At 37.5% G+C, this 24,553-nt stretch overlaps 1 protein-coding gene across 2 annotated transcripts in view; it reads right to left on the bottom strand.

Annotated features, from left to right (window-relative positions):
* The window catches only part of EFCAB13 (EF-hand calcium binding domain 13), a 130,727-nt gene that overhangs the window by 33,531 nt on the left and 72,643 nt on the right, over nucleotides 1-24,553 (bottom strand). For both annotated transcript variants that reach the window (XM_026448065.1, XM_026448066.2), the window contains exons 13-16: nucleotides 9,039-9,182; nucleotides 6,554-6,628; nucleotides 4,680-4,823; nucleotides 163-234 (exon numbers count right to left, since the gene is read on the bottom strand). In XM_026448065.1, the coding sequence (XP_026303850.1) occupies nucleotides 163-234; nucleotides 4,680-4,823; nucleotides 6,554-6,628; nucleotides 9,039-9,182 (435 nt within the window). The remainder of the gene's footprint in view (nucleotides 1-162; nucleotides 235-4,679; nucleotides 4,824-6,553; nucleotides 6,629-9,038; nucleotides 9,183-24,553) is intronic.

The raw sequence follows: 24,553 nt of genomic DNA, 5'->3' as shown, positions 1-24,553 counted from the left end.
CCAGTCAATGTTTCATCAAAACCAAGTTTCATCTGCATATAAACATATCAATGCCAACATGTTAACCAGAAATTAGGTGAACACACAGCATTAAAAACAAAAACAAAAATAAGTCCTTTCAATAAAAGTAAACCTAACCATTATAAATAATTCAGTACTTACCTTCTAACCTGGCAGCATCACGCATATTCCTTACTACTTTTGCAAATTCTTCAAATTGTACTTTGTCACCTTCTGTGAGAGAAAACACTTTTAATAGGCCAACCTCATTAAGCAAAAGTCAGATCCAACAAAGCAACCTATAAAAATGTAAACCATTTGATGCACTCATTTCCTTTTCATATTTTTGAGTAACCAAAGGATTGATTTTATGGGATTAATAAACATTACGACTACAGAAGTCAGGCGGATGGCTGGGCAAGGTGGCTCATGCCTGTAATCCCAGCACTTTGGGAGGCTGAGGTGGGTGGATCACAAGGTCAGGAGCTCAAGACCATCCTGACCAATATGGTGAAACCCCATCTCTACTAAAAAATAAAAAATTAGCCGAGTGTGGTGGCGTGTGCCTGTAGTTCCAGCTACTTGGGATGCTGAGGTAGCAGAATTGTTTGAACCGAGGAGGTGGAGGTTGCTGTGAGCCAAGATCTCCAGCCTGGGTGACAGAGCAAGACGCCATCTCAAAAAAAAAAAAAAGAAAAAAAAGTCAGGCTGAGTTCTTAATTTCAATCAATGGAAACAATATAATCCATATTCCCAAAAGATAAAGCCAAGATATATTCTAGACAAAATTAAGAGACATACCTCAGTCTTAGTTTTGTCTTTCAACTGTTTAAAGATAAAAATTCTACACCAGAAAACTTTAAAGGTTTCTTTCGTGGGTGATAGGCCTATGACTATAATTTCTGATATGTGTTTACACCCATTTCTTACACAGTACACAAGTACTAGATTACAAAGTTAAAGTGACGAACACAGGAAACAGAACAGCTTTGTTTTCCCAGCCAAATAAGGAATCTTAAGATTTAGAAATATTATAGTTTATTATCATAGACTAGAACAAAGTACAACAAGCAAAATGTGTCACCAGCAGATAAAAGCCTGAACAGGGCTTAAGTATATAGCCACAATTAACAATGTCTCACCTTCTATCTACCTTGGCTTTAAATTAACACTTGAACTTTCAGGAACTATTCTCTACAGTAAAAACACATGTCTTTATCATAGTATTTTTGCTGCTTCTGTCATTTAGTAGAGTCCTATATATCACTAACTGTAAAGGCTCTGTCCCTGAATCTGTGTTCTCTCTCTGATGGGAGAAGGATAGAAGTGTTTATACATTCCATTCCTCATGCTTCTTTTATACTTTTATACCATTCAGGATGGCCTTGCACTAGCCTCACATCAATCAACAAGGTTACATAATCAAATATTCTAAGACCATGTTATATAAAGATGTTCTTAATTAAGTGTCTTCAATTTATAGTAGCTTAAAGATCAGCTTAAAGTAGGCAACAGGTATTGTAACTCAGTCACCTAAATGGAGTCCCCTCTGAATCTAGTTCTTGGTATGTATAATTAAGTAGAACTAAATCACAGCTACTTAGAATTCTGGGAGGAAGGGAAGTGAAGGGAAGGAGCGGGGAAGGGATGGGAGGAGAAGGGAGGGAAAGGAAGGAGGGAGGGAGGGAGAGTGGGAAGGGAAGGGAGGAAGAGAGGCAAGGAGGCAAGGAGGCAAAGGAAGAAAGGAAGCAGGGAGCCCATCTGAGGTCAACAGGTACTGATAACACCAACAAAATTTACAGGTGATCTAACAAAATTTACAGCTAGCTTTGGACCTATTTACCAAGGGACCCAAATCTATAAGCATGACCTGCAATCTCATTTGATCCTTTGGTTCATATAACTTGCTGAAATAGAATAGCAACTACCAATACTAGGAAAGATTTCCTGAGTATCTTTAAATAAATCCTGAGAAAAGAGATGTGGATGGATAGAGCTGCTGCTGTCAAGAATTTGTAGCTCAATTATTCTTTGCTAAACCACCATAACAGGGTTAATCACAGCTGATGCCAGGTTGCAAAGTTAGAGCCTGAAACAAAGACTCAGATCTGGCTTTAATGGATATTGCATAAAAAATCATGAAGATAAGTTTAGAGTCTTGTTGCCAAGCCAAAAAGAAAACAAAGTTATTAAGCTAATTTCAACCACATCAGATATCAGAGTCAGGAGAAACAGAGAATATCAGTTTAAGTTTAAAAATCTAAAACAAACGAAGTCAGAGAAACCACCAGCAGAGAAGAGACTGTCCCAGGCCTTAAATGCCTAACAACACCTATTAATGATTTCCTTTAATTCTTAGCCTATGGATTCAATGTCTCACATTCACCTTGACCATTTTCCATACCATCTTACATATTTTTGCTCAACACCAACTTTCTTCACTCAGGTCTTTCAGAAGAAACAAGAGAGCTCATAAGCTATATAACTAGGTATTTGGGAAGCATTTCTGAATTTGCCAAATGATAAATTACCTTTTCTATTTTTCAATGCTTTTTTTGTAATCATCAGATTATTATTTTTTAATTTTAAATATATTTTAAAATATTAAGGAGTCAATATGGAATACTGCCAATAACAAGAAACTCACTCTTCAGTTTAACTAGAGAGAATCTGAATCAGTTGTTTTTCAGATTTTTTTTTTCTTTTTAACATAACCTGGTCAAAAGAATACCTTAGATCAGTAATTTTAATTTCTTTCTTACATTTCTAAGGTCTTATGGAGCTGTTTCAGCAGTTCACTTGGTCATTTCTCCCACTTTGGTCAGAGAAGCTCAACTTTAATATTTTATATATTAGGAAACTATATAAGATTTAATCTGGAAAAAAAGCATTCTGCTTCAACAATATCAAATATAAACAAAAATAATAAATCTCAAAATTTTGCAAGCCACTGCATTAAAATAAGAACTAAATACGTTTGTACTAAGGGCACAATGTTAAAAGAAGAAATGATGTGACCAAAGGCATACAGATACAGTTTTCAATATCACGTGTATATTTAGGCTTAAATTGTAAAATCATCTGCATTTGATATACTGTCTTTTGCTTCGTAAGTCCAGAATGATAAACACAGGCCTGGTACGGCAACTCATGCCCATAATCCCAGCACTTAGGTAGGCCAAGGTCAGAAGATCACCTGAACTCAGGAGTTTGAGACCAGGCTGGGCAACATGGCAAAACCCCGTCTCTACAGAACATTAGGCAGGCACAGTGCTGTGCACCTGTAGTCCCAGCTACTTGGGAAGCTGAGGCAGCAGAATTGCTTGAACCCGGGAGGCAGAGGTTGCAGTGAGCCAAGAGTGTGCCACTGCACTCCAGCCTGAATGACAAAGCAAGACCTTGTCCCCCCCAAAGAAAGAATAATAAACACAATATATGAGTTTTTATTATAATAAAAATACTTTTCTAGTTATTTTCATATCTCATAAAATAATACTTTGTTGGTCCGGTTCAAATAAATGCTATCTATTACTTTCTGTGGTACATGCTGCCTATAAATTCCACTAACTTTAACAAAAGAACCTGAAGCACTGCCACAGAGAAAAAGGGAAGAAAATCTATATTATTGGGTAGAAATTAGCCTTCTTTTCTTCATCAACACTTTTCACCTCAAATCTTCCAATAAACAAAATAATCAATACATTTAAAGCCCAAAACTGCTAGCCTCAACTAAACAAAAGCTCAATGGATGAAAAGGATAAAACATTATTACAGAAAAAGACAATTCTTTGACAAAGACCCCTGACAGCATGCTTATGTTACTAATCTCGTCCTGTATAAACATTCCACATAAAAGAACATAAATGTACTACGCATGTTTTTAACTTGTAGGCACTAAGACTATGAGAGAGTAGAAATGTCTACCTGTAGCCTATGTACTCTCCTTCCTGCATGTAGAATATCAGCAGTAAATGATGGAGACTTGCTTTACATTTTTTAGTCTATAGTCTTTATTATACAATACCTTTTTGAACTTTTTTTTTTTTTACTTTTTTTTTTTTAACTTGCTAAATAGAGGTGGTAGCTATCAGCAGGTGTGTTTTTCTGCCAAATTAAATAAAAGCCTATTTCAACAAAACAGTATGTAGCCGGGCGAGGTGGCAGGTGCCTGTAGTCCCAGCTACTTGGGAGGCTGAGGCAGGAGAATGGCGTAAACCCGGGAGGCGGAGCTTGCAGTGAGCTGAGATCCGGCCACTGCACTCCAGCCTGGGTGACAGAGCGAGACTCCGTCTCAAAAACAAAAAAAAAAAACAAAACAGTATGAATATTCCAAGTACTGTTATTATAAAATTTGAATAGATGTCTTAACATTTCCTAATCATGCCCTCTGTGTTCATTGGGATATGCCATTTTCCGGTAACATACCACACAACTTGAAGGAACTCTGCATATTTGATCAATTTAGAGTAGTAATAAATTACATAACAATATTTTTATATTGAATAGCCAAACAAGCTGAACTTTATTTATACAGTATTGCCTAAATGCATATATTAGCATTTTAATCATATTGGAACACTCCATCTTGCCAAGTTCAAGATACAACGACAAATAAGAGTTGACAGAAAATAAAGTAATACCTTGGTATACTTTTTAATTTTAGTATTTGTAACACTCACCATCAACTGTAACTAGTTTCAATGCAGCTAGAAATTCATCCTTTTTTAAATTACTATTCAAACTAGTCAGAGTATTCCACAGGTCAGAAACACTCATCGTCTCCTTTCTGAGATTGTTGAGGGTTTCAATAGCATCAGGCAATACTAAAGGGTAAATAAAACACAAGTTTTATGAATGCTTATCCAAGAAGTTCACACAGTAAACTGTCATCTGCAATAGACAAAAATTAAGGTTTTTATGGTTTAAAAGAATAATAAATATAGCATAAATGAACTGCCAACTTTCAAATATGAAAACATAATAAAATATTTAGCCTCAAATATAATGCATTTTGAGGATCTTGAAATATTTTAAGAACTTAGTGCCCCAACCCTGAATAAACATTATAAATAATAATTGTTATTGAATTTAGATTTTTAAAAGTGTGAATTCAGAAACATTTTCAATTGATAATACAATTAAGTAGCTTTTGTTCTATATCTCTCCCTAAAATTCTTCTCTGGCTCCTACTTCCTCTTCAATCTATCACTGTAGACAATAAAAAGAAAGACTATTTCAATGCAAAATCATTGAAGCATCTTAAGCAAAGGAGTGAAATTATCTTACTACAAATTTGTAAAACGTCACTGTGTTGCTATATAGAGAATTGATTCTCAGGAAGATTAGACAGTTAGGAAGAGCCAGCAGACATTAGTGACCAAGATTTTATTTATAACCTGTACAATCTTCTCAGCTGTGTGATTTTCTCCAGAAATGCTGTCAGACACAAGAAGGAAGGTAATTGGGTTCATTCGGGGTTGAGAGTTTTGCCAGATAGGTGCAACAAAAGTACACGGAGACAAGATAGTCTAGGGTATTCGGTATGTATAGATAAGATAATTTAAACCAAATAAGGAGGAAAAGTGAAAACAGGAGGAGACTGATGGATTAGGAGAAAGCGGAGCGGTAAAGGGATGTAAGGTCCCAATGAGGTATATGGAACCAATAAAGAAGACATGCTCTGAGCAGTCTAATGAAGAAAAAAGAAAAAGAAGTAAACACAAACATGCAATATTAACGATGAGATATAAAATACAATGACAGAGATAGATTAGGTAATATACTATATAACTCTGTGCTAATAAAATTTTAATCTCCATAAAACTGAAATTCCTAGGAAAAATGAAGTAACTGACAAACAATCTCTTTCTCTGTATGATGTACCCCCGTATAGGAGACAAATTAAATCTTATATTGTAAGGTAAAAAGAGTTGCTACTTAAAATCTACTGTTACCTAACATGTAAGAACAAAATAACACAACGTTACTTTCAGTCCCAATTTTTAGAATGCATACTAACTTCACTCCATTAAAAACATACATATGTAACCTTACATTTCTTTATGGTGAGCTTCTGAGTGGCAAAACTATCTTTTCCATATTACCACACTTACAGCTTAACATAAAACCTAGTACATATTAATGGTTCAGAAATGTTACTGAATAAATTGGAAGACAGAAATGGCAACAGATGTAACCAGAAATTCTCATATTAGTACTCAGCCACTAGATGGCATCATTTTTCCTAAGTTGAAAGACATTTTAAATCCCCAAAAGGAATGCTATCCATGGTTCTAGCCCTCTGTAAGTGTGCTAATGAAAAATAAAATTATGATAGCTCTTAATTCACTTGCATGTAGAAGACGCTCTAGAATTAGGGGTCATTACAGGGGATTAAAGTCAAATATAGCAGCAGGAAGCCAGGCATTTATTTGTCGGATGACCTGCAGGATAACCAGCTCTATAAGAGACTAAAATAGAGTGTTTATGCTCTTCTAAAATCTGTCAAACCATTTGGTCCACAAAAAGCAGAAGACATGATATTCTTACGTACATAATTTTTCAGAGAAGCATTCCGTGTTGCTCATCATAGTATCAATGAATTCTTTAACATTCACTTTTTTTGTTTCTACAGGAAAAAGAAACACATTTTCTTCAGTATCTTTTAAGTGTTAAATTATTATGAAAAATATTACGTAAAATAAGTTATATATTTAGAAATATATAATTATATCCATCAGGTAATACTAACCAATAAAAATACATGGGTATAAAGGGGAAAAGAAAATCAATTTACAGTAGAGAAGTAAACACTGAAAAACACCAAGAAAACTGGTCAAAATTCTTCCAGTCCTTCTCAAGCATACATAAAATTTTTAACTTTTATTTATGTATACATTTATTTTTGAGACAGAGTCTCGCTCTGTTGCCCACGCAATCTCAGCTCACTGCAACCTCCGCCTCCCAGGTTCAAGCGATTCTCCCACCTCAGCCTCCCAAGCAGCTGAGATTACAGGCACGTCACCATGCCCGGTTAATTTTTGTATTTTTAGTAGAGACAGGGTTTCCACTATATGAATACACAATGGTGTATACCTCAATTTATTTTATACATTCTGTGGATGAATATCATGTTGCTTCCTTTCTCCTTTCTCCTTTTTTTGCCATTAAGATCAGTGCTGCCATGTACATTCTTGAACATGCTTCCTGGTACTTAAGTCCAAGAGATGTTCCAGGATTTATAGCTAAGAATAGTATTTCTAAACCATGGGGTATGCAAACTTTACAAGATACTTCATATTGTTTTCCAAAGTGGTTTTACCACTTTCACCATATTTACCAGTACTTAGAATAACATATTTCTTAATTTTTCCCAATTTTAGTGGATATAAAAATGTATCTCATGAGCCGGGCATGGTGGCTTGTGCCTGTAGTCCCAGCTACTCAGGAAGATGAGGTAGGAGTTTGAGCCCAGGAGTTTGAGGCCAAAAGATCTCTCTTTTTTTTTTAAGTACCTCATTATGACCTAAACTTTGCACTTCCCTAATTACTAAAGATGTTGAGAACCTTTTCATGTGATTATCAGCAACTTGTGTCTTCATGTGGAAAATTTTTATAATTTCTATTGAGTTGTTAGTTTGTAAAAGTTGCCTATATATTCTCTATGATAATCATCACTGTTGTAAGTGTTGCAAATAACCAGTTTGTGCCTTGTATTTCATTCTCTTTGTTGTATCCTTTAACAAAGAGAAGTTCTTAATGTATTCAAATTTATCAATCTTTTCTAGTTTCTTATTTTGCATCTTAAAAAATCCTATGTCAGAAAATTTTTCTTCTATTTGTTTTCTAAAACTTAGTTTTCACACCTGGATATTATTGAATACGGTGTGAGACAGGGATGTAACTCTATTCTTTCCATTTGAATAAGTAATTATTTCAGTACCATTTATTAAATAGTCCTTCTTTCCCCAGTTATCCACCACTTTATCATATGTGTTGCCATGTATATTTGTGGATATGTTTGGAAGTTCCTTATCTTGTCCTATTGGTAAATTTCTCTATCCCTGTGCCATTCTTACACCCTTTTAGTCACTATGGCTTTATAAGGAGTGTTGATATCCAGGAGAGCAAGTTCCTCCCAACCCCCACCCCCAACACACACACATCTCCACAAATGTTCTTCTTCAAGAGTGCTTTAGCTATTCTTAGCCTTTAGTCATTCATATAAATATTAGAATTAGCTTACAAAAAAGTCAGGGTTTTATTAGAATTGCTTTGAACAAATAGGTTAATTAGAGAATTGACAGTTTTGGGTCTCTGAATCTACAGACATGGGATACATTCTTATTTATCTAGATTTTAATGTCTTCACAAAGTCTTATTTTCTCTATACAGGTGTCATACAACTTAGACATATTCCATTTTTTACTTTTTATTATGGAAAATGTTAAATATATACAAAATAGAAATAAATAGAAATAATAGTGTAATATGTTCATATACGATCTCTAGCGTCAACAATGATCAACTCATAGACAATATTATTTCACCTATCACCCCAGTCTCCTGTCAAGCCACTCTCACCCATTCCCTTTAGAAGAGCTGCTGCTAGGTTACATGGGCACAGATACTTAAAACTGGTATACCTTTATTGTGAATTGTAGGCTTTGACATAATAATGAATCCTTATTTGCCCCCATTTAATGCCTTTCATCCTGACTTCTACCTTGTCAGACAGCAATACCACAAATTCTGCTTTCTTTTTGTTTACATTTTTGCCTAGGAAAAAATCTAAAAAAGACTATTTAAAAAATAAATTTAAAAAGTTTTTGATTAAAAAGACTATTAATATTGGTTAATTCTAAATAATAGGCTTTTGAGTGTTTTGTTGTACTTTTGAGTATTTCCATACTTTCTGGATCAGTTTAAATTTAACTTTTTATAATAAAAATGTTAGTCATTTTTCTAAGGAAAAAAATAACAAATTGGCCCTCCTTCCAGATGTGTCAATGCAGTTTGCCTGAAAATATATCACTCACCACCAGCTTCAGTCAATTCTGTGATCTTCTTAAATTCTGGCTTAGAAAGGTAAATACCAAAATTTTGAAGACAAGTATTTAGATCCTCATAATCCACATTTTTATCTTTAATTTTATCAATGGCTTTAATGACACCAGGCAACGCTAAAAATAAAGGAGTATGCTAATAAGTATTAAAAGTAAGTCAAAAATAAAACACCACTAATAAGATGAATTTTAGTTCTAACACTAAATTAACAAAAATATAAATCACTTCAGCAATGTTACATACTAAAAGCATATCTAGAATCTTTAATAAAAAAACCAGTAAGTATCAAAATCAAAGTCAAAAATACATTATTCTAGGCCACACACAGTAGCTCACACCTGTAATTCAAACACTTTGAGAGACCACGGCGGGAGAATCACTTGAGGCCAGGGATTTGAAAGCAGCTTGGGCAACAAAGCAAGACCCCTGTCTCCACAAAAAAATAAAATATTAGCTGGGCATAGTGGTGTGAGCCTCTATTCCTAGCTACTGGGGAGGCTGAGGTGGGAGAATTGCTTGAGCCCAGAAGATGGAGGGTGAGGTGAGCTATGATAGTACCACTGTGCTCCAACTTGGGCAACAGAGCAAGACCATCTCAAAAAATATGATAGATAGATAGATACACATACACATATATATTATTCTACTATACTTTAGTCTCTGAACCTAAGGAAGCACCAATTTAATTGCACTGACAGTACAACTAAAATATATAGGAACAAAATATTACCTAATTTCTCCATTTAATTCCAACAATTTAAAATTCCTCGTACTCTGCTTCTCAGTAGCAGAAATAGAAGCAGAAAATTTTCAATCCAAAATGATAAACTTGGATAATTTTGTGGCAATACATGGCTCACTCTTTCACCTTAGTTAATCTTCACCTTAGTTATTCACCTTAGTTAATCTTTCTAAATATACATATTATTACTTAGGAACAACTAGTTAATCTTTCTAAATATACATATTATTACTTAGGAATAACTATTCTACATCTCTTCTTATAATAACTTGGAATTTACACATCATAAATTTGGTCAGTATTTTCTCCATAAAGTCTAAACTGATAAATTTTTACTGCAATTAAAGCATTCTTAAAGGAAATTACTTACAAATATACTGAACTCTTAAGAAGGCTAGCTAACTGGAATTCATCTGGTTTAATCAGAAAATTTCAAACTAGAGGTGGCACCTTAAAATCACTTGAAGGAAATGATGAAAAAACAGAGAGAGAGAGAGTGTGTATAAAAAAACAGAGGTTGTGTGTGTATGTGTGTCTATTGTATGTGTTTGTATATTCCATCCCTCTCTCAATAAGCTTTATAATATACAAACACACACAATATACACACATACACACATATACACACAAAAACTCTAGAACAAATTAAACTCAAATAGGTTTTCTCTAATTCATTAGGATAGGTAAAGTAGGAAACTGGGCAGTAGAGGGCATTAAAGCCATTACCAGATATAAACTTCAAGTAGTCATTGGAAATCATTATGGCTTTCTAAACAAACAAGTGATGATCAAACCGATGTCTGAACTTGATGATTCTTAAAATGATTATTTAAAAGATGATTCTTTTAAAGAAGATGTGTAAATAGTACAGCAAGATACATGTCCCTATCTTGTGAAAGAAATTTTTAAGTGAACAAAATTCCCATTTAAAAGTTAAAAGCTCTTTTTTAATTTTACAGGTAGAAACAGCAAGCCACCTTAAGCAAATTTGAGACACAATGGAAAATCATTTGCAGTCACCATAGGGATAGAATAACAGAAACATTTTTCTTTCATCAGCTTCTATACATCCAATACCACATGGAATGCAGAAATCTGGGGAAAGGGTGGACCATTTATACAAAAAGCCCAGGAAAAAGAAGATAACAAGTTTCCAACTATTCTTCTTGAGATTCAAAGTTAGCATAATCTGTCAGAGAGGGATAGGGTTAAAAAAAAAAAAAAAAAAAAAAAAAGATGAAATGAGAAGCCTGGTCACTGTACTGAGTCAGCAAGGGGAAAATATGGTTCTAAATTCATAAGGTGGCTAATAAGAACTCTATTCTCACCTAACCCTCTAAGACTTGGGATTGTTTCCTATAAAGTGGCTGCTGAGTGAACATAAAGAGTTGTACCTTTGAGAATCTTGTTTAGCTTGTCATGGAGCTTTCTTGCTTGAACTCAGACAATGCTTCCTTGATGCAGGTCCATATAAAGAGCTATACACTTGGGAGTACAGGCCAGTTTCACTACAAAGTTCTCCTGGCTAAGCATTAACACTTAGCATACAGCCTGAAGAAGAATCGCCCCTACCACCAGTATTATTAGCAGAAGAAGGGGACTTTTTAACTCCAGTCATACATCTAATGTATTCTCTCAGCATCAGCAGTTCCAGCTAGTAGCTAGTTCCAGACTTTCCTCATGAAAGTTGCAACAACAACTTCCTAGTCTAGGCAAATGACAGCCTAAGCGTCAGTCATTTCAAAGCAACCAATCTCTATTGGTTGTAGCAGTCCCCACTTTCAAGATGTATGTAACTGAATTCAGGCTTCAGATACAGAGAAAGACAGACACAAGTACAAGAAAGACTGGTTAATTAGATACAGAAAACAACAGGAAATGTATAGACCATGGTTCGGAAGGGGTTGAGAGCTTCCTACTATTCTGCCCATACAGGGATGCAAACATTGCATTTTAGAATATTCCTAGCATGAGAGGAGACACAATGGATTATTTCCATCCAAATTGTGAATTATGATATTCCAGTAACACTAAATTGATTAGAAGTATAGAAGAAACAAAAGCAGCTAGTCTATTTAGTCAGGTACAGCAAGGTTCACTGTGACTTAAGGCTACAGCAATATATTGACAACAAAGGGACAGAAAAAAGAATGTCCAATAAGAATCATCAATAACAGGCTAGAAAAAGCAAAGGAGCATTACACTGAAGTAATACAACCAACACTAATAAACTGGGGTGGTAGAAAACACATTAAGAAAGATGATAAATTTCAACAGAATGGAACTATAAAAGCAAAACCTGGAAGAAAGCTATCAGTTTGCTATTATCAGATCCAAATCTTAACTTTAAGTGAATTAATGCAAATATTTTATGAACTTTTTAGTAAATCATATAAAAAAGGAATCTAATCTAGAAACTTTAAAAAAAAATTATTGAGAAAGGGGTGGAACAACATGGCCAAATAGAAATTTCCACTAATTGTCCCCCAGCAGGAGCACCAAATTTAACAATTATCTACACAAAAACAGCAAATTCATAACTAACAACGTGGTGAGCACTCAAAGTACCTGGTTTTAACTTTGTATCACTGAAAGAGGCACTGAAGAGGGTAGGAAAAACCATCTTGAATCATCAATGCCATCCCTCCCTCATCCCCCAACAGCAGCCACGTGGTACAGAGAGAGAATCTGTGTGTTTGGGAGAGAGAGAGCAGTGATTGTGAAACTTTCCATTGTATCTGCTGCCCTGTCAGAGCAGAAAACAAAACCAGGCTGAACTCAGCTGATGCCCACCTACAGACAGAGATGAGGAACTTACTTGTTGGGAATTGGAGTAAAGGTGACTTTGGTACGTTTTAGCAAAGAGACTGGTGGCATTTTGCCTCTGCCCTAGAGATCTGTGGAACTTTGAACTTGAGGGAGATGATTTAGGATATCTGGTGAAAGAAATTTCTAAGCAGCAAAGCATTACAGAAGTTACCTCGGTACTGTTAAAAGCATCAGCTTTAAAAGGGAAACAGAGCATAAAAGTTCAGAAAGTTTGCAGCCTGACAATGCAATAGAAAAGAAAAACCCATTTTCTGAGAAGAAATTCAACCCAGCTGCAGAAATTTGCATAAGTAATGAGGAGACAAATGTTAATCACCAAGACAATGGGGAAAATGTCTCCAGGGCATGTCAGAGACCTTTGTGGCAGGCCTTCCCATCACAGGTCTGGAGGCCTAGGAGGAAAATATGGTTTCCTAGGCCAGGGCCAGGCCCCCCTGCTATGTGCAGCCTAGGTACTTTGTGCCCTGCATCCCAGCCACTCTAGCTATGGCTAAAAGGGGCCAAGGTACAACTCGAGCCATGATTTCAGAGGGTGCGAGCCCCAGGCCTTGGCAGTTTCCATATGGTGTTGAGTCTGCAGGTGCACAGAAATTGAGAATTGAGGTTTGGGAACTTCTGCCTAGATTTCAAAGGACGTATGGAAATGCCTGGATGTCCAGGCAGAAGTTTGCTGCAGGGGTGGGGCCCTCATGGAGGACCTCTGCTAGGACAGTACAAAAGGGAAATGTGGGATTGAAGCCCCCACACAGTCCCCACTGGGGCACTGCCTAGTGGAGCTGTGAGAAGAGGGCCACCATCCTCCAGACCCCAGAATGGTAGATCTCCTGACAGCTTGCACCATGTGCCTGGATAAGCCATAGACACTGAATGCCATCCCATGAAAGCAGCCAGCAGGAAGGCTGTACCCTGCAAAGCCACAGGGGCAGATGTGCCCAAGACCATGGGAACCCACTTCTTACATCAGTGTGATCTGGATGTGAGACACAGAGTCAAAGGAGATCATTTTGGAGCTTTAAGATCTGACTGTACTGCTGGATTTCAGAATTGCATGGGCTCTGTAGCCCCTTTGTTTTGGCCAATTTCTCCAATTTGGGATGGCCGTATTTTCCCAATGCCTATACCCTCATTGCATCTAGGAAGTAACTAACTTGCTTTTAATTTTACAAGCTTATAGGTGGAAGGGACTTTCCTTGTCTCAAATGAGACTTTGGACCATAGACTTCTGAGTTAATGCTGAAATGAGTTAAGACTTTTGGGAAGGCATGACTGGTTTTGAAATGTGAGGACATGAGATTTGGGAGTGGCTGGGGGTGGAATTATATGATTTGGCTGTGTCCCCACTCAAATATCATCTTGAATTGTAGCTCCCATAACTCACACGTGTTGTGGGAGGGACCCAGTCAGAGTTAATTGAACCATGGAATCATGGGAGCAGTTTTCCCCATACTGTTCTCACGGTAGTGAATAAGTCTTACAAGATCTCATGGCTTCATAAAGGGAAACCCCTTTCACTTGGCTCTCATTCTCTCTCACCATTGCCATGTAAGAAGTGCCTTTCACCTTCCGCTGTGATTGTGAGGTGGAACTGTGAGTCCATTAAACCTTTTTCTTTATAAATTACCCAGTCTTGGGTATGTCTTTATCAGCAGTGTGAAAACAGACTAACACAAACATACAGTGGGGAAAGGGCAGACTCTTCAACACACGGTGCTGAAAAACTGGATATCCATACGCAGAAGACTGAAACCAAGTGCCATCTCTCACCATATACAAAATCAAGTCAAATGGATGAAAGACTTAAATCTAAAACCTCAAAATATGAAATTACTAAAATAAAACATTGGGGAAACTAGCCAAGACATTGGTTTGGGCAAAGATTTCTTGAGTAATGATGCAAAAGCATAGGCAACACACACAATAATGGACAAATGGAATCACATTAAGTTAAAAAGCTTCTGAACAGCAAAGGAAACAGTCAATAAAGTGATGAGATAACCCACAGAATGAAACAGTCAACAAAGTGAAGAGATAACAGAAAGTATTTGCAAACTACCCATCAGACAAGAGACTAATAACCAGAATATAGAAGGAGCTCAAACAACTCAACAGGAAAAGAATCTAATAATCTGATTTTAAAATGGGCAAAAGATCTGAATAGACATTTCTCAAAAGAAGACATATAAATATGGCCAACGGGTACATGAAAAAAAGATGTTCAAATCATTAATCATCACAGAAATGCAAGTGAAAAGTACAATGAGCTATAATCTCATCTCAGTTAAAATGGTTTTTATGCAAAAGACAGTCAATGAGGATGTGGAGAAAGGGGAAGCCTCATATACTTTTGGTGGAAATGTAATGAGTACAGCCACTATGGAAAGCAGTTTGGAGGTTCCTCAATAACTAAAAATAGAACTACCATAAAAACCAGTATTCATACTGGTAGCTATATCTCCAAAAGATGGGAAATCAGTATATCAAAGAAGTATCTGCACTCCCATGTTTATTGCAGCACTATTCACAACAGCTAAGATTTGGAAGCAACCTGTGTCCATCAACAAATGAATGGATAAAGAAAATGTGGTACATATACACAATGGAGTACTATTCAGCCATAAAAAACAAATGATATCCTGTCATTTGCAAAAACATGGATGGAACTGGATGTCAAAAGAATGAAATCCTGTCATTTGCAACAACATGGATGGAACTGGATGTCATCACGTTAAGTGAAATAAGCCAGGCACAGAAAGGCAAACTTCACATATTTTCACTTTTTATGGGAGCTAAAAATTAAAACAATTGAAGTCATGGAGATAGAGAGTAGAAAGATGGTTGCCAAAGGCTGGGAAGGGTAGTGGAGGCATGGTGGGGAAGTAGGGATGGTTAATGGGTACAAAAAAAAAGAAAAGACTGAATAACACCTAGTATTTGCTAGCACAATAGGGTGACTGTAGTTAAAAATAAGTTGTACATTTAAAAATATCTAAAAGAGTATAATTGGATTGTTTGTAACACAAAGGATAAATGCTTGAGGTGATGGATATCCCATTTACCCTAACGTGATTATGATGCATTGCACACCTGTATCAAAATATCTCATGTAACCTATAAATATATATACATACTATGTATCCACAAAAATTAAAAATATAAAATAAAACAAAAGGATTATTGGGTTTCAACTAAACACCAAAATAAGTTCCAGCAAAAACCACACGATCATCTCAATAAACACAGAAACAGCATTTGACAAAATCCAACAGGAATTAATGATAAAAACTCTCAATGAGCTAGGAAAAGTAGAGAACTTTCTTTTTTTTTTTTTTGAGACGGAGTCTCACTCTGTCACCCAGGCTGGTGTGCAGTGGCCGGATGTCAGCTCACTGCAAGCTCTGCCTCCCGGGTTTATGCCATTCTCCTGCCTCAGCCTCCGGGTAGCTGGGACTACAGGCACCCGCCACCTCACCTGGCTAGTTTTTTGTATTTTTTAGTAGAGACGGGGTTTCACCATGTTAGCCAGGATGGTCTCGATCTCCTGACCTCGTGATCCGCCCGTCTCAGCCTCCCAAAGTGCTGGGATTACAGGCTTGAGCCACCGCGCCGGGCCGAGAACTTTCTTGAACTGATGAAGCGCATCTATGAAACACTGACAGCTAACATTATACTTAATAATGAAAGGCTGACTGCTTTCCCTGTATTGGGAACAAGGAAAAAATGTCCACTCATCATTTCTATTCAACCTTCAACAGTGTACTGGAGGTTTAGCCAGTACAATAAGACAAAAAAATGAAAGACACCATGATCAAAGAGAAAGAAATGAGCCTATTTTTATTCTCAGATGAAATTTCCTGATATGTAGAAAATGCTGAAGAATCAAACAAAAATTTAATAGCACAAATAAACAAGTTTAGAAAGGTCTCAGGATATAGATGAATACTCAAAAATCAGACATATTTTTATATACTAGCAACAAACAAACTGAAAATGAAATTAAGGAAACAATTTCATTCATAATTATATCAAAAAGAATAACTACTTAGATTAATTTAACAAAAGAAATGTAAGACTTGTACTTTGAAAACTAAAAACATTGCTGAGAGAAATTAGAGATCTAAAATAATAAAAAAATTCATGTTTGTATATTGGAAGACTCAATATCATCAGGAAGATAAAGCTCGATTTCTACCAAAATCCCAGCAAGATTTTTTTTTTTTTAGAAATTAGCAAGTTAATCCTAAAACATATACAGAAATGCTAAGGATCTAAAATAGCCAAAATAATTTTGAAACAAAGTTAGACTTTACATTACTCAATTTGAAAACTTAATATAAAACTATAGCAATCAATGCTATGGGGTATTAGCACAGCAATAGGCATATACATCAATAGAATAGAATTGAAATTTCAGAAATAAACTCTTACATTTATCATCATATATTTGAGGATAATCTCCATGAAAACTTCCCACAATCTTGCAAGAGAGGTCAACAGGCAAATTTGGGAAATTCAGAGAATCCTTACAACATACTATATAAGACAACAATCCCAAGACACATAGTGATCAGATTCTCCAAAGTGAATATGAAAGAAAACATCTTAAAGGCAACTAGAGCATGTCACATACAAAGGGAACCCCAACAGGCTAACAGTGGACACTTCAGCAGAAACCTTATAAGCCAGAGAGATTGGGGCATATATTCAGTATCCTTAAAAAAGAAATTCCAACCAAGAATTTCATATCCAGTCAAACTAAGTTTCATAAGCAAAGGAGAAATAAAATCCTTTTCAGACAAGTAAATGCAAAGGGAATTCATTATCACTGGACCTGCATCACAAGAGGTTCTTAAGGGAGTGCTAAACATGGAAACAAAAGGCCATTACCTGCTACCACAAAAACACACTTAAGTACATAGCCCACTGACATTACAAAGCAACTATACAATCAAGCCTACATAACAACCAGCTAACAACATGACACATCAAATACTGCACATATCAAGGTTACCTTTGAATGTAATCAGGTTAACACCCCACATAAAAGATAGAAAGTGGCAAGTTGGATAAAGAAGCAAGACTCAGCTGTATGCTGCCTTTAAGAGACCCATCTTGCATGCAATGACACCCACAGACTCAAAGTAAAGGGATGGAGAAAGAACTATAAAGCAAATGGAAAACAAAAAGGAGCAGGGGTTGATATTCTTATTTCAGACAAAACAGACTTTAAACCAACAATGATCAAAAAAGGACAAAGAGAGGGAGGAGCAAGATGGCCGAATAGGAACACCTTCAGTCTCCATCTCCCAGCGCGAGTGACACAGAAGACCGGTGATTTCTGCATTTTCAACTGAGGTACTGGGGTCATCTCACTCGGGAGTGCCGGACAATCGGTGCTGGTCAGCTGCTGCAGCCCGACCAGCGAGAGCTGAAGCAGGGCAAGGCATCGCCTCACCTGGGAAGCGCGAGGGGGAGGGAGTCCCTTTTCCTAGCCAGGGGAACTGAGACACACAACACCTGGAAAATCGGGTAACTCCCACCCCAATACTGCGCTGTAACACTGGCACACCGGAGATTATATCCCACACCTGGCCGGGAGGGTCCCACGCCCACAGAGCCTCCCTCCTTGCTAACACAGCAGTCTGCGGCAATCTAACCTCAAGGCAGCAGCGAGGCTGGGGGAGGGGCGCCCGCCATCGCTGAGGCTTAAGTAGGTAAATAAAGCCGCTGGGAAGCTCGATCTGGGTGGAGCTCACAGCAGCTCAAGGAAACCTGCCTGTCTCTGTAGACTCCGCCTCTGGGGACAGGGCTCAGCTAAAGCAGCAGAGGCCTGTCCAGACGCGAACGACTCTGTCTGACAGCTTTGAAGAGAGCAGTGGATCTCCCAACACAGAGGTTGAGATCTGAGAAGGGGCAGTCTGCCTGCTCAAGTGGGTCACTGACCCCTGAGTAGCCTAACTGGGAGACATCCCCCACTAGGGGCAGTCTGACACCCCACACCTCGCAGGGTGGAGTACACCCCTGAGAGGAAGCTTCCAAAGCAAGAATCAGACAGGTGCACTCGCTGTTCAGCAATATTCTATCTTCTGCAACCTCTGCTGCTGATACCCAGGCAAACAGGGTCTGGAGTGGACCTCAAGCAACCTACAACAGACCTATAGCTGAGGGTCCTGACAGTCAGAAGGAAACCTATCAAACAGGAAGAACACCTATATCAAAACCCCATCAGTACGTCACCATCATCAAAGACCAGTGACAGATAAAACCACAAAGATGGGGAAAAAGCAGGGCAGAAAAGCTGGAAATTCAAAAAATAAGAGCGCATCTCCTCCTGCAAAGGAGCACAGCCCATCGCCAGCAACGGATCAAAGCTGGTCAGAGAATGATTTTGATGAGATGAGAGAAGAAGGCTTCAGTCCATCAAACCTCTCAGAGCTAAAGGAGGAATTACGTACCCAGCGCAAAGAAACTAAAAATCTTGAAAAAAAAGTGGAAGAATTGACAGCTAGACTAATTAATGCAGAGAAGGTCATAAACGAAATGACAGAGATGAAAACCATGACACGAGAAATACGTGACAAATGCACAAGCTTCAGTAACCGACTCGATCAACTGGAAGAAAGAGTATCAGCGATGGAGGATCAAATGAATGAAATGAAGCGAGAAGAGAAACCAAAAGAAAAAAGAAGAAAAAGAAATGAACAAAGCCTGCAAGAACTATGGGATTATGTAAAAAGACCAAATCTACGTCTGATTGGGGTGCCTGAAAGTGAGGGGGAAAATGGAACCAAATTGGAAAACACTCTACAGGATATCATCCAGGAGAACTTCCCCAACCTAGCAGGCCAGGCCAACATTCAAATTCAGGAAATACAGAGAACGCCACAAAGATACTCCTCCAGAAGAGCAACTCCAAGACACATAATTGCCAGATTCACCAAAGTTGAAATGAAGGAAAAAATCTTAAGGGCAGCCAGAGAGAAAGGTCGGGTTACCCACAAAGGGAAGCCCATCAGACTGACAGCAGATCTCTCGGCAGAAACTCTACAAGCCAGAGAGAGTGGGGGCCAATATTCAACGTTCTTAAAGAAAAGAATTTTAAACCCAGAATTTCATATCCAGCCAAACTAAGTTTCATAAGTGAAGGAGAAATAAAATTCTTTACAGATAAACAAATGCTTAGAGATTTTGTCACCACCAGGCCTGCCTTACAAGAGACCCTGAAGGAAGCCCTAAACATGGAAAGGAACAACCGGTACCAGCCATTGCAAAAACATGCCAAAATGTAAAGACCATCGAGCCTAGGAAGAAACTGCATCAACTAATGAGCAAAATAACCAGTTAATATCATAATGGCAGGATCAAGATCACACATAACAATATTAACCTTAAATGTAAATGGACTAAATGCTCCAATTAAAAGACACAGACTGGCAAACTGGATAAAGAGTCAAGACCCATCAGTCTGCTGTCTTCAGGAGACCCATCTCACATGCAGAGACATACATAGGCTCAAAATAAAAGGATGGAGGAAGATCTACCAAGCAAATGGAGAACAAAAAAAAGCAGGGGTTGCAATCCTAGTCTCTGATAAAACAGACTTTAAACCATCAAAGATCAAAAGAGACAAAGAAGGCCATTACATAATGGTAAAGGGATCAATTCAACAGGAAGAGCTAACTATCCTAAATATATATGCACCCAATACAGGAGCACCCAGATTCATAAAGCAAGTCCTTAGAGACTTACAAAGAGACTTAGACTCCCATACAATAATAATGGGAGACTTCAACACCCCACTGTCAACATTAGACAGATCAGCAAGACAGAAAGTTAACAAGGATATCCAGGAATTGAACTCAGCTCTGTACCAAGCAGACCTAATAGACATCTACAGAACTCTTCAACCCAAATCAACAGAATATACATTCTTCACAGCACCACATCTCACTTATTCCAAAATTGACCATATAATTGGAAGTAAAGCACTCCTCAGCAAATGTACAAGAACAGAAATTATAACAAACTGTCTCTCAGACCACAGGGCAATCAAACTAGAACTCAGGACTAAGAAACTCAATCAAAACCACTCAACTACATGGAAACTGAACAATCTGCTCCTGAATGACTACTGGGTACATAACGAAATGCAGACAAAAATAAAGACGTTCTTTGAAACCAGTGAGAACAAAGATACAACATACCTGAAACTCTGCGACACATTTAAAGCAGTGTGTAGAGGGAAATTTATAGCACTAAATGCCCACAACAGAAAGCAGGAAAGATCAAAAATTGACACCCTAACATCACAATTAAAAGAACTAGAGAAGCAACAGCAAACACACTCAAAAGCTAGCAGAAGGCAAGAAATAACTAAGATCAGAGCAGAACTGAAGGAGATAGAGACACAAAAAACCCTCCAAAAAATCAATGAATCCAGGAGTTGGTTTTTTGAAAAGATCAACAAAATTGATAGACTGCTAGCAAGACTAATAATGAAGAAAAGAGAGAAGAATCAAATAGATGCAATAAAAAATGATAAAAGGGGATATAACTACTGACCCCACAGAAATACAAACTACCATCAGAGAATACTATAAACACCTCTACGCAAATAAAGTAGAAAACCTAGAAGAAATGGATAATTTCCTGGACACTTACACTCTCCCAAGACTTAACCAGAAAGAAGTTGAATCACTGAATAGACCAATAGCAGGCTCTGAAATTGAGGCAATAATTAATAGCCCACCAACCAAAAAAAGTCCAGGACCAGACGGATTCACAGCTGAATTCTACCAGAGGTACAAGGAGGAGCTGGTACCATTCCTTCTGAAACTATTCCAATCAATAGAAAAAGAGGGAATCCTCCCTAACTCATTTTATGAGGCCAACATCATCCTGATTCCAATCCTGGCAGAGACACAACAAAAAAAAGAGAATTTTAGACCAATATCCCTGATGAACATCGATGCAAAAATCCTCAATAAATACTGGCAAATTGAATCCAGCAGCACATCAAAAAGCTTATCCACCATGATCAAGTGGGCTTCATCCCTGGGATGCAAGGCTGGTTCAATATATGAAAATCAATAAACGTAATCCAGCATATCAACATAACCAAAGACAAAAACCACATGATTATCTCAATAGATGCAGAAAAGGCCTTTGACAAACTCAACAGCCCTTCATGCTAAAAACTCTCAACAAATTCAGTATTGAAGGAATGTATCTCCAAATAATAAGAGCTATTGATGACAAACCCACAGCCAATATCATACTGAATGGGCAAAAACTGGAAGCATTCCCTTTGAAAACTGGCACAAGACAGGGATGCCCTCTCTCACCACTCCTATTCAACATAGTGTTGGAAGTTCTGGCTAGGGCAATCAGGCAAGACAAAGAAATCAAGGGTATTCAGTTAGGAAAAGAAGAAGTCAAATTGTCCCTGTTTACAGATGACACGACTGTATATTTAGAAAACCCTATCATCTCAGCCCCAAATCTCCTTAACCTGACAAGCAACTTCAGCAAAGTCTCAGGATACAAAATCAATGTGCAAAAATCACAAGCATTCTTATACACCAGTAACAGACAAACAAAGAGCCAAACCATGAATGACCTCCCATTCAGAATAGCTTCAAAGAGAATAAAATACCTAGGAATCCAACTTACAAGGGATGTAAAGGACCTCTTCAAGAACTACAAACCACTGCTCAGTGAAATAAAAGAGGACACAAACAAACGGAAGAACATACCATGCTCATGGATAGAAAGAATCAATATCATGAAAATGGTCATACTGCCCAAGGTAATTTAAAGATTCAACGCCATCCCCATTAACCTACCAATGACTTTCTTCATAGAATTGGAAAAAACTGCTCTAAATTTTATATAGAACCAAAAAAGACCCTGCATTGCCAAGATAATCCTAAGCCAAACGACCAAAGCTGGAGGCATCATGCTACCTGACTTCAAACTATACTACAAGGCTACAGTAACCAAAACAGCATGGCACTGGTACTGAAACAGAGATATAGACCAATGGAACAGAACAGAGTCCTCCAAAGCCGGAGGCGTCACGCTACCTGACTTCAAACTATACTACAAGGCTACAGTAACCAAAACAGCATGGTACTGGTACCAAAACAGAGATATAGACCAATGGAACAGAACGGAGCCTTCAGAAATAATGCCACACATCTACAACCATCTGATATTTGACAAACCTGAGAAAAACAAGAAATGGGGAAAGGATTCCCTATTTAATAAATGGTGCTGGGAAAATTGGCTAGCCATAAGTAGAAAGCTGAAACTGGATCCTTTCCTTACTCCTTATACGAAGATTAATTCAAGATGGATTAGAGACTTAAATGTTAGACCTAATACCATAAAAACCCTAGAAGAAAATCTAGGTAGTACCATTCAGGACATAGGCATGGGCAAGGACTTCATGTCTAAAACACCAAAAGCAACGGCAGCAAAAGCCAAAATTGACAAATGGGATCTCATTAAACTAAAGAGCTTCTGCACAGCAAAAGAAACTACCATCAGAGTGAACAGGCAACCTACAGAATGGGAGAAAATTTTTGCAATCTACTCATCTGACAAAGGGCTCATTTCCAGAATCTACAAAGAACTCAAACAAATATACAAGAAAAAAACAAACAACCCCATCCAAAAGTGGGGAAAGGATATGAACAGACATTTCTCAAAAGAAGACATTCATACAGCCAACAGACACATGAAAAAATGCTCATCATCACTGGCCATCAGAGAAATGCAAATCAAAACCACAATGAGATACCATCTCACACCAGTTAGAATGGCAATCATTAAAAAATCAGGAAACAATAGGTGTTGGAGAGGATGTGGAGAAATAGGAACACTTTTACACTGTTGGTGGGATTGTAAACTAGTTCAACCATTATGGAAAACAGTATGGCGATTCCTCAAGGATCTAGAACTAGATGTACCATATGACCCAGCCATCCCACTACTGGGTATATACCCAAAGGATTATAAATTATGCTACTACAAAGACACATGCACACGTATGTTTATTGCGGCACTATTCACAATAGCAAAGACTTGGAATCAACCCAAATGTCCATCAGTGACAGACTGGATTAAGAAAATGTGGCACATATACACCATGGAATACTATGCAGCCATAAAAAAGGATGAGTTTGCGTCCTTTGTAGGGACATGGATGCAGCTGGAAACCATCATTCTTAGCAAACTATCACAAGAAGAGAAAACCAAACACCGCATGTTCTCACTCATAGGTGGGAACTGAACAATGAGCTCACTTGGACTCGGGAAGGGGAACATCACACACTGGGGCCTATCATGGGGAGGGGGGAGGGGGGAGGGATTGCATTGGGGAGTTATACCTGATATAAATGATGAATTGATGGGTGCTGACGAGTTGATGGGTGCAGCACACCAACATGGCACATGTATACATATGTAACAAACCTGCACGTTATGCACATGTACCCTAGAACTTAAAGTATAATAAAAAAAAAAAAAAAAAAAAAGGACAAAGAAGGTCATTACACAATGATAAAGTGTTCAATTCAACAAGAAGACTTAACTCTCTTAAATATATATGGATCCAACACTGGAGCACCCAGGTTCATAAAACAAGTTCTTAGAGACCTACAATGAGACTTAGATAACCACACAATAATAGTGGGAGACTTCAACACCCTACTGACAGTGTTATAAATAACTCTTACAATTCAATAATAAGAAAACAAGCAACCCAAATTTTTAAAGGCAAATATACACTACTGCTTCCAGGTAGATGAAATAAGTACGCTCTTCCCTATTCCTCCCACTAAATGTAACTAAAACCTTGTGCACTATATTTTTTAAAAAACATAAGACTCTGAAACATGGTATCCATTGCAGCAT

The sequence above is a fragment of the Piliocolobus tephrosceles genome, chromosome 16 (genome assembly GCF_002776525.5).
Source record: "Piliocolobus tephrosceles isolate RC106 chromosome 16, ASM277652v3, whole genome shotgun sequence".
Classification (NCBI taxonomy): Eukaryota; Metazoa; Chordata; class Mammalia; order Primates; family Cercopithecidae; genus Piliocolobus; species Piliocolobus tephrosceles.
Note: the sequence above shows the minus strand (reverse complement) of the source record. Positions and strands in the feature narration are given on the sequence as shown.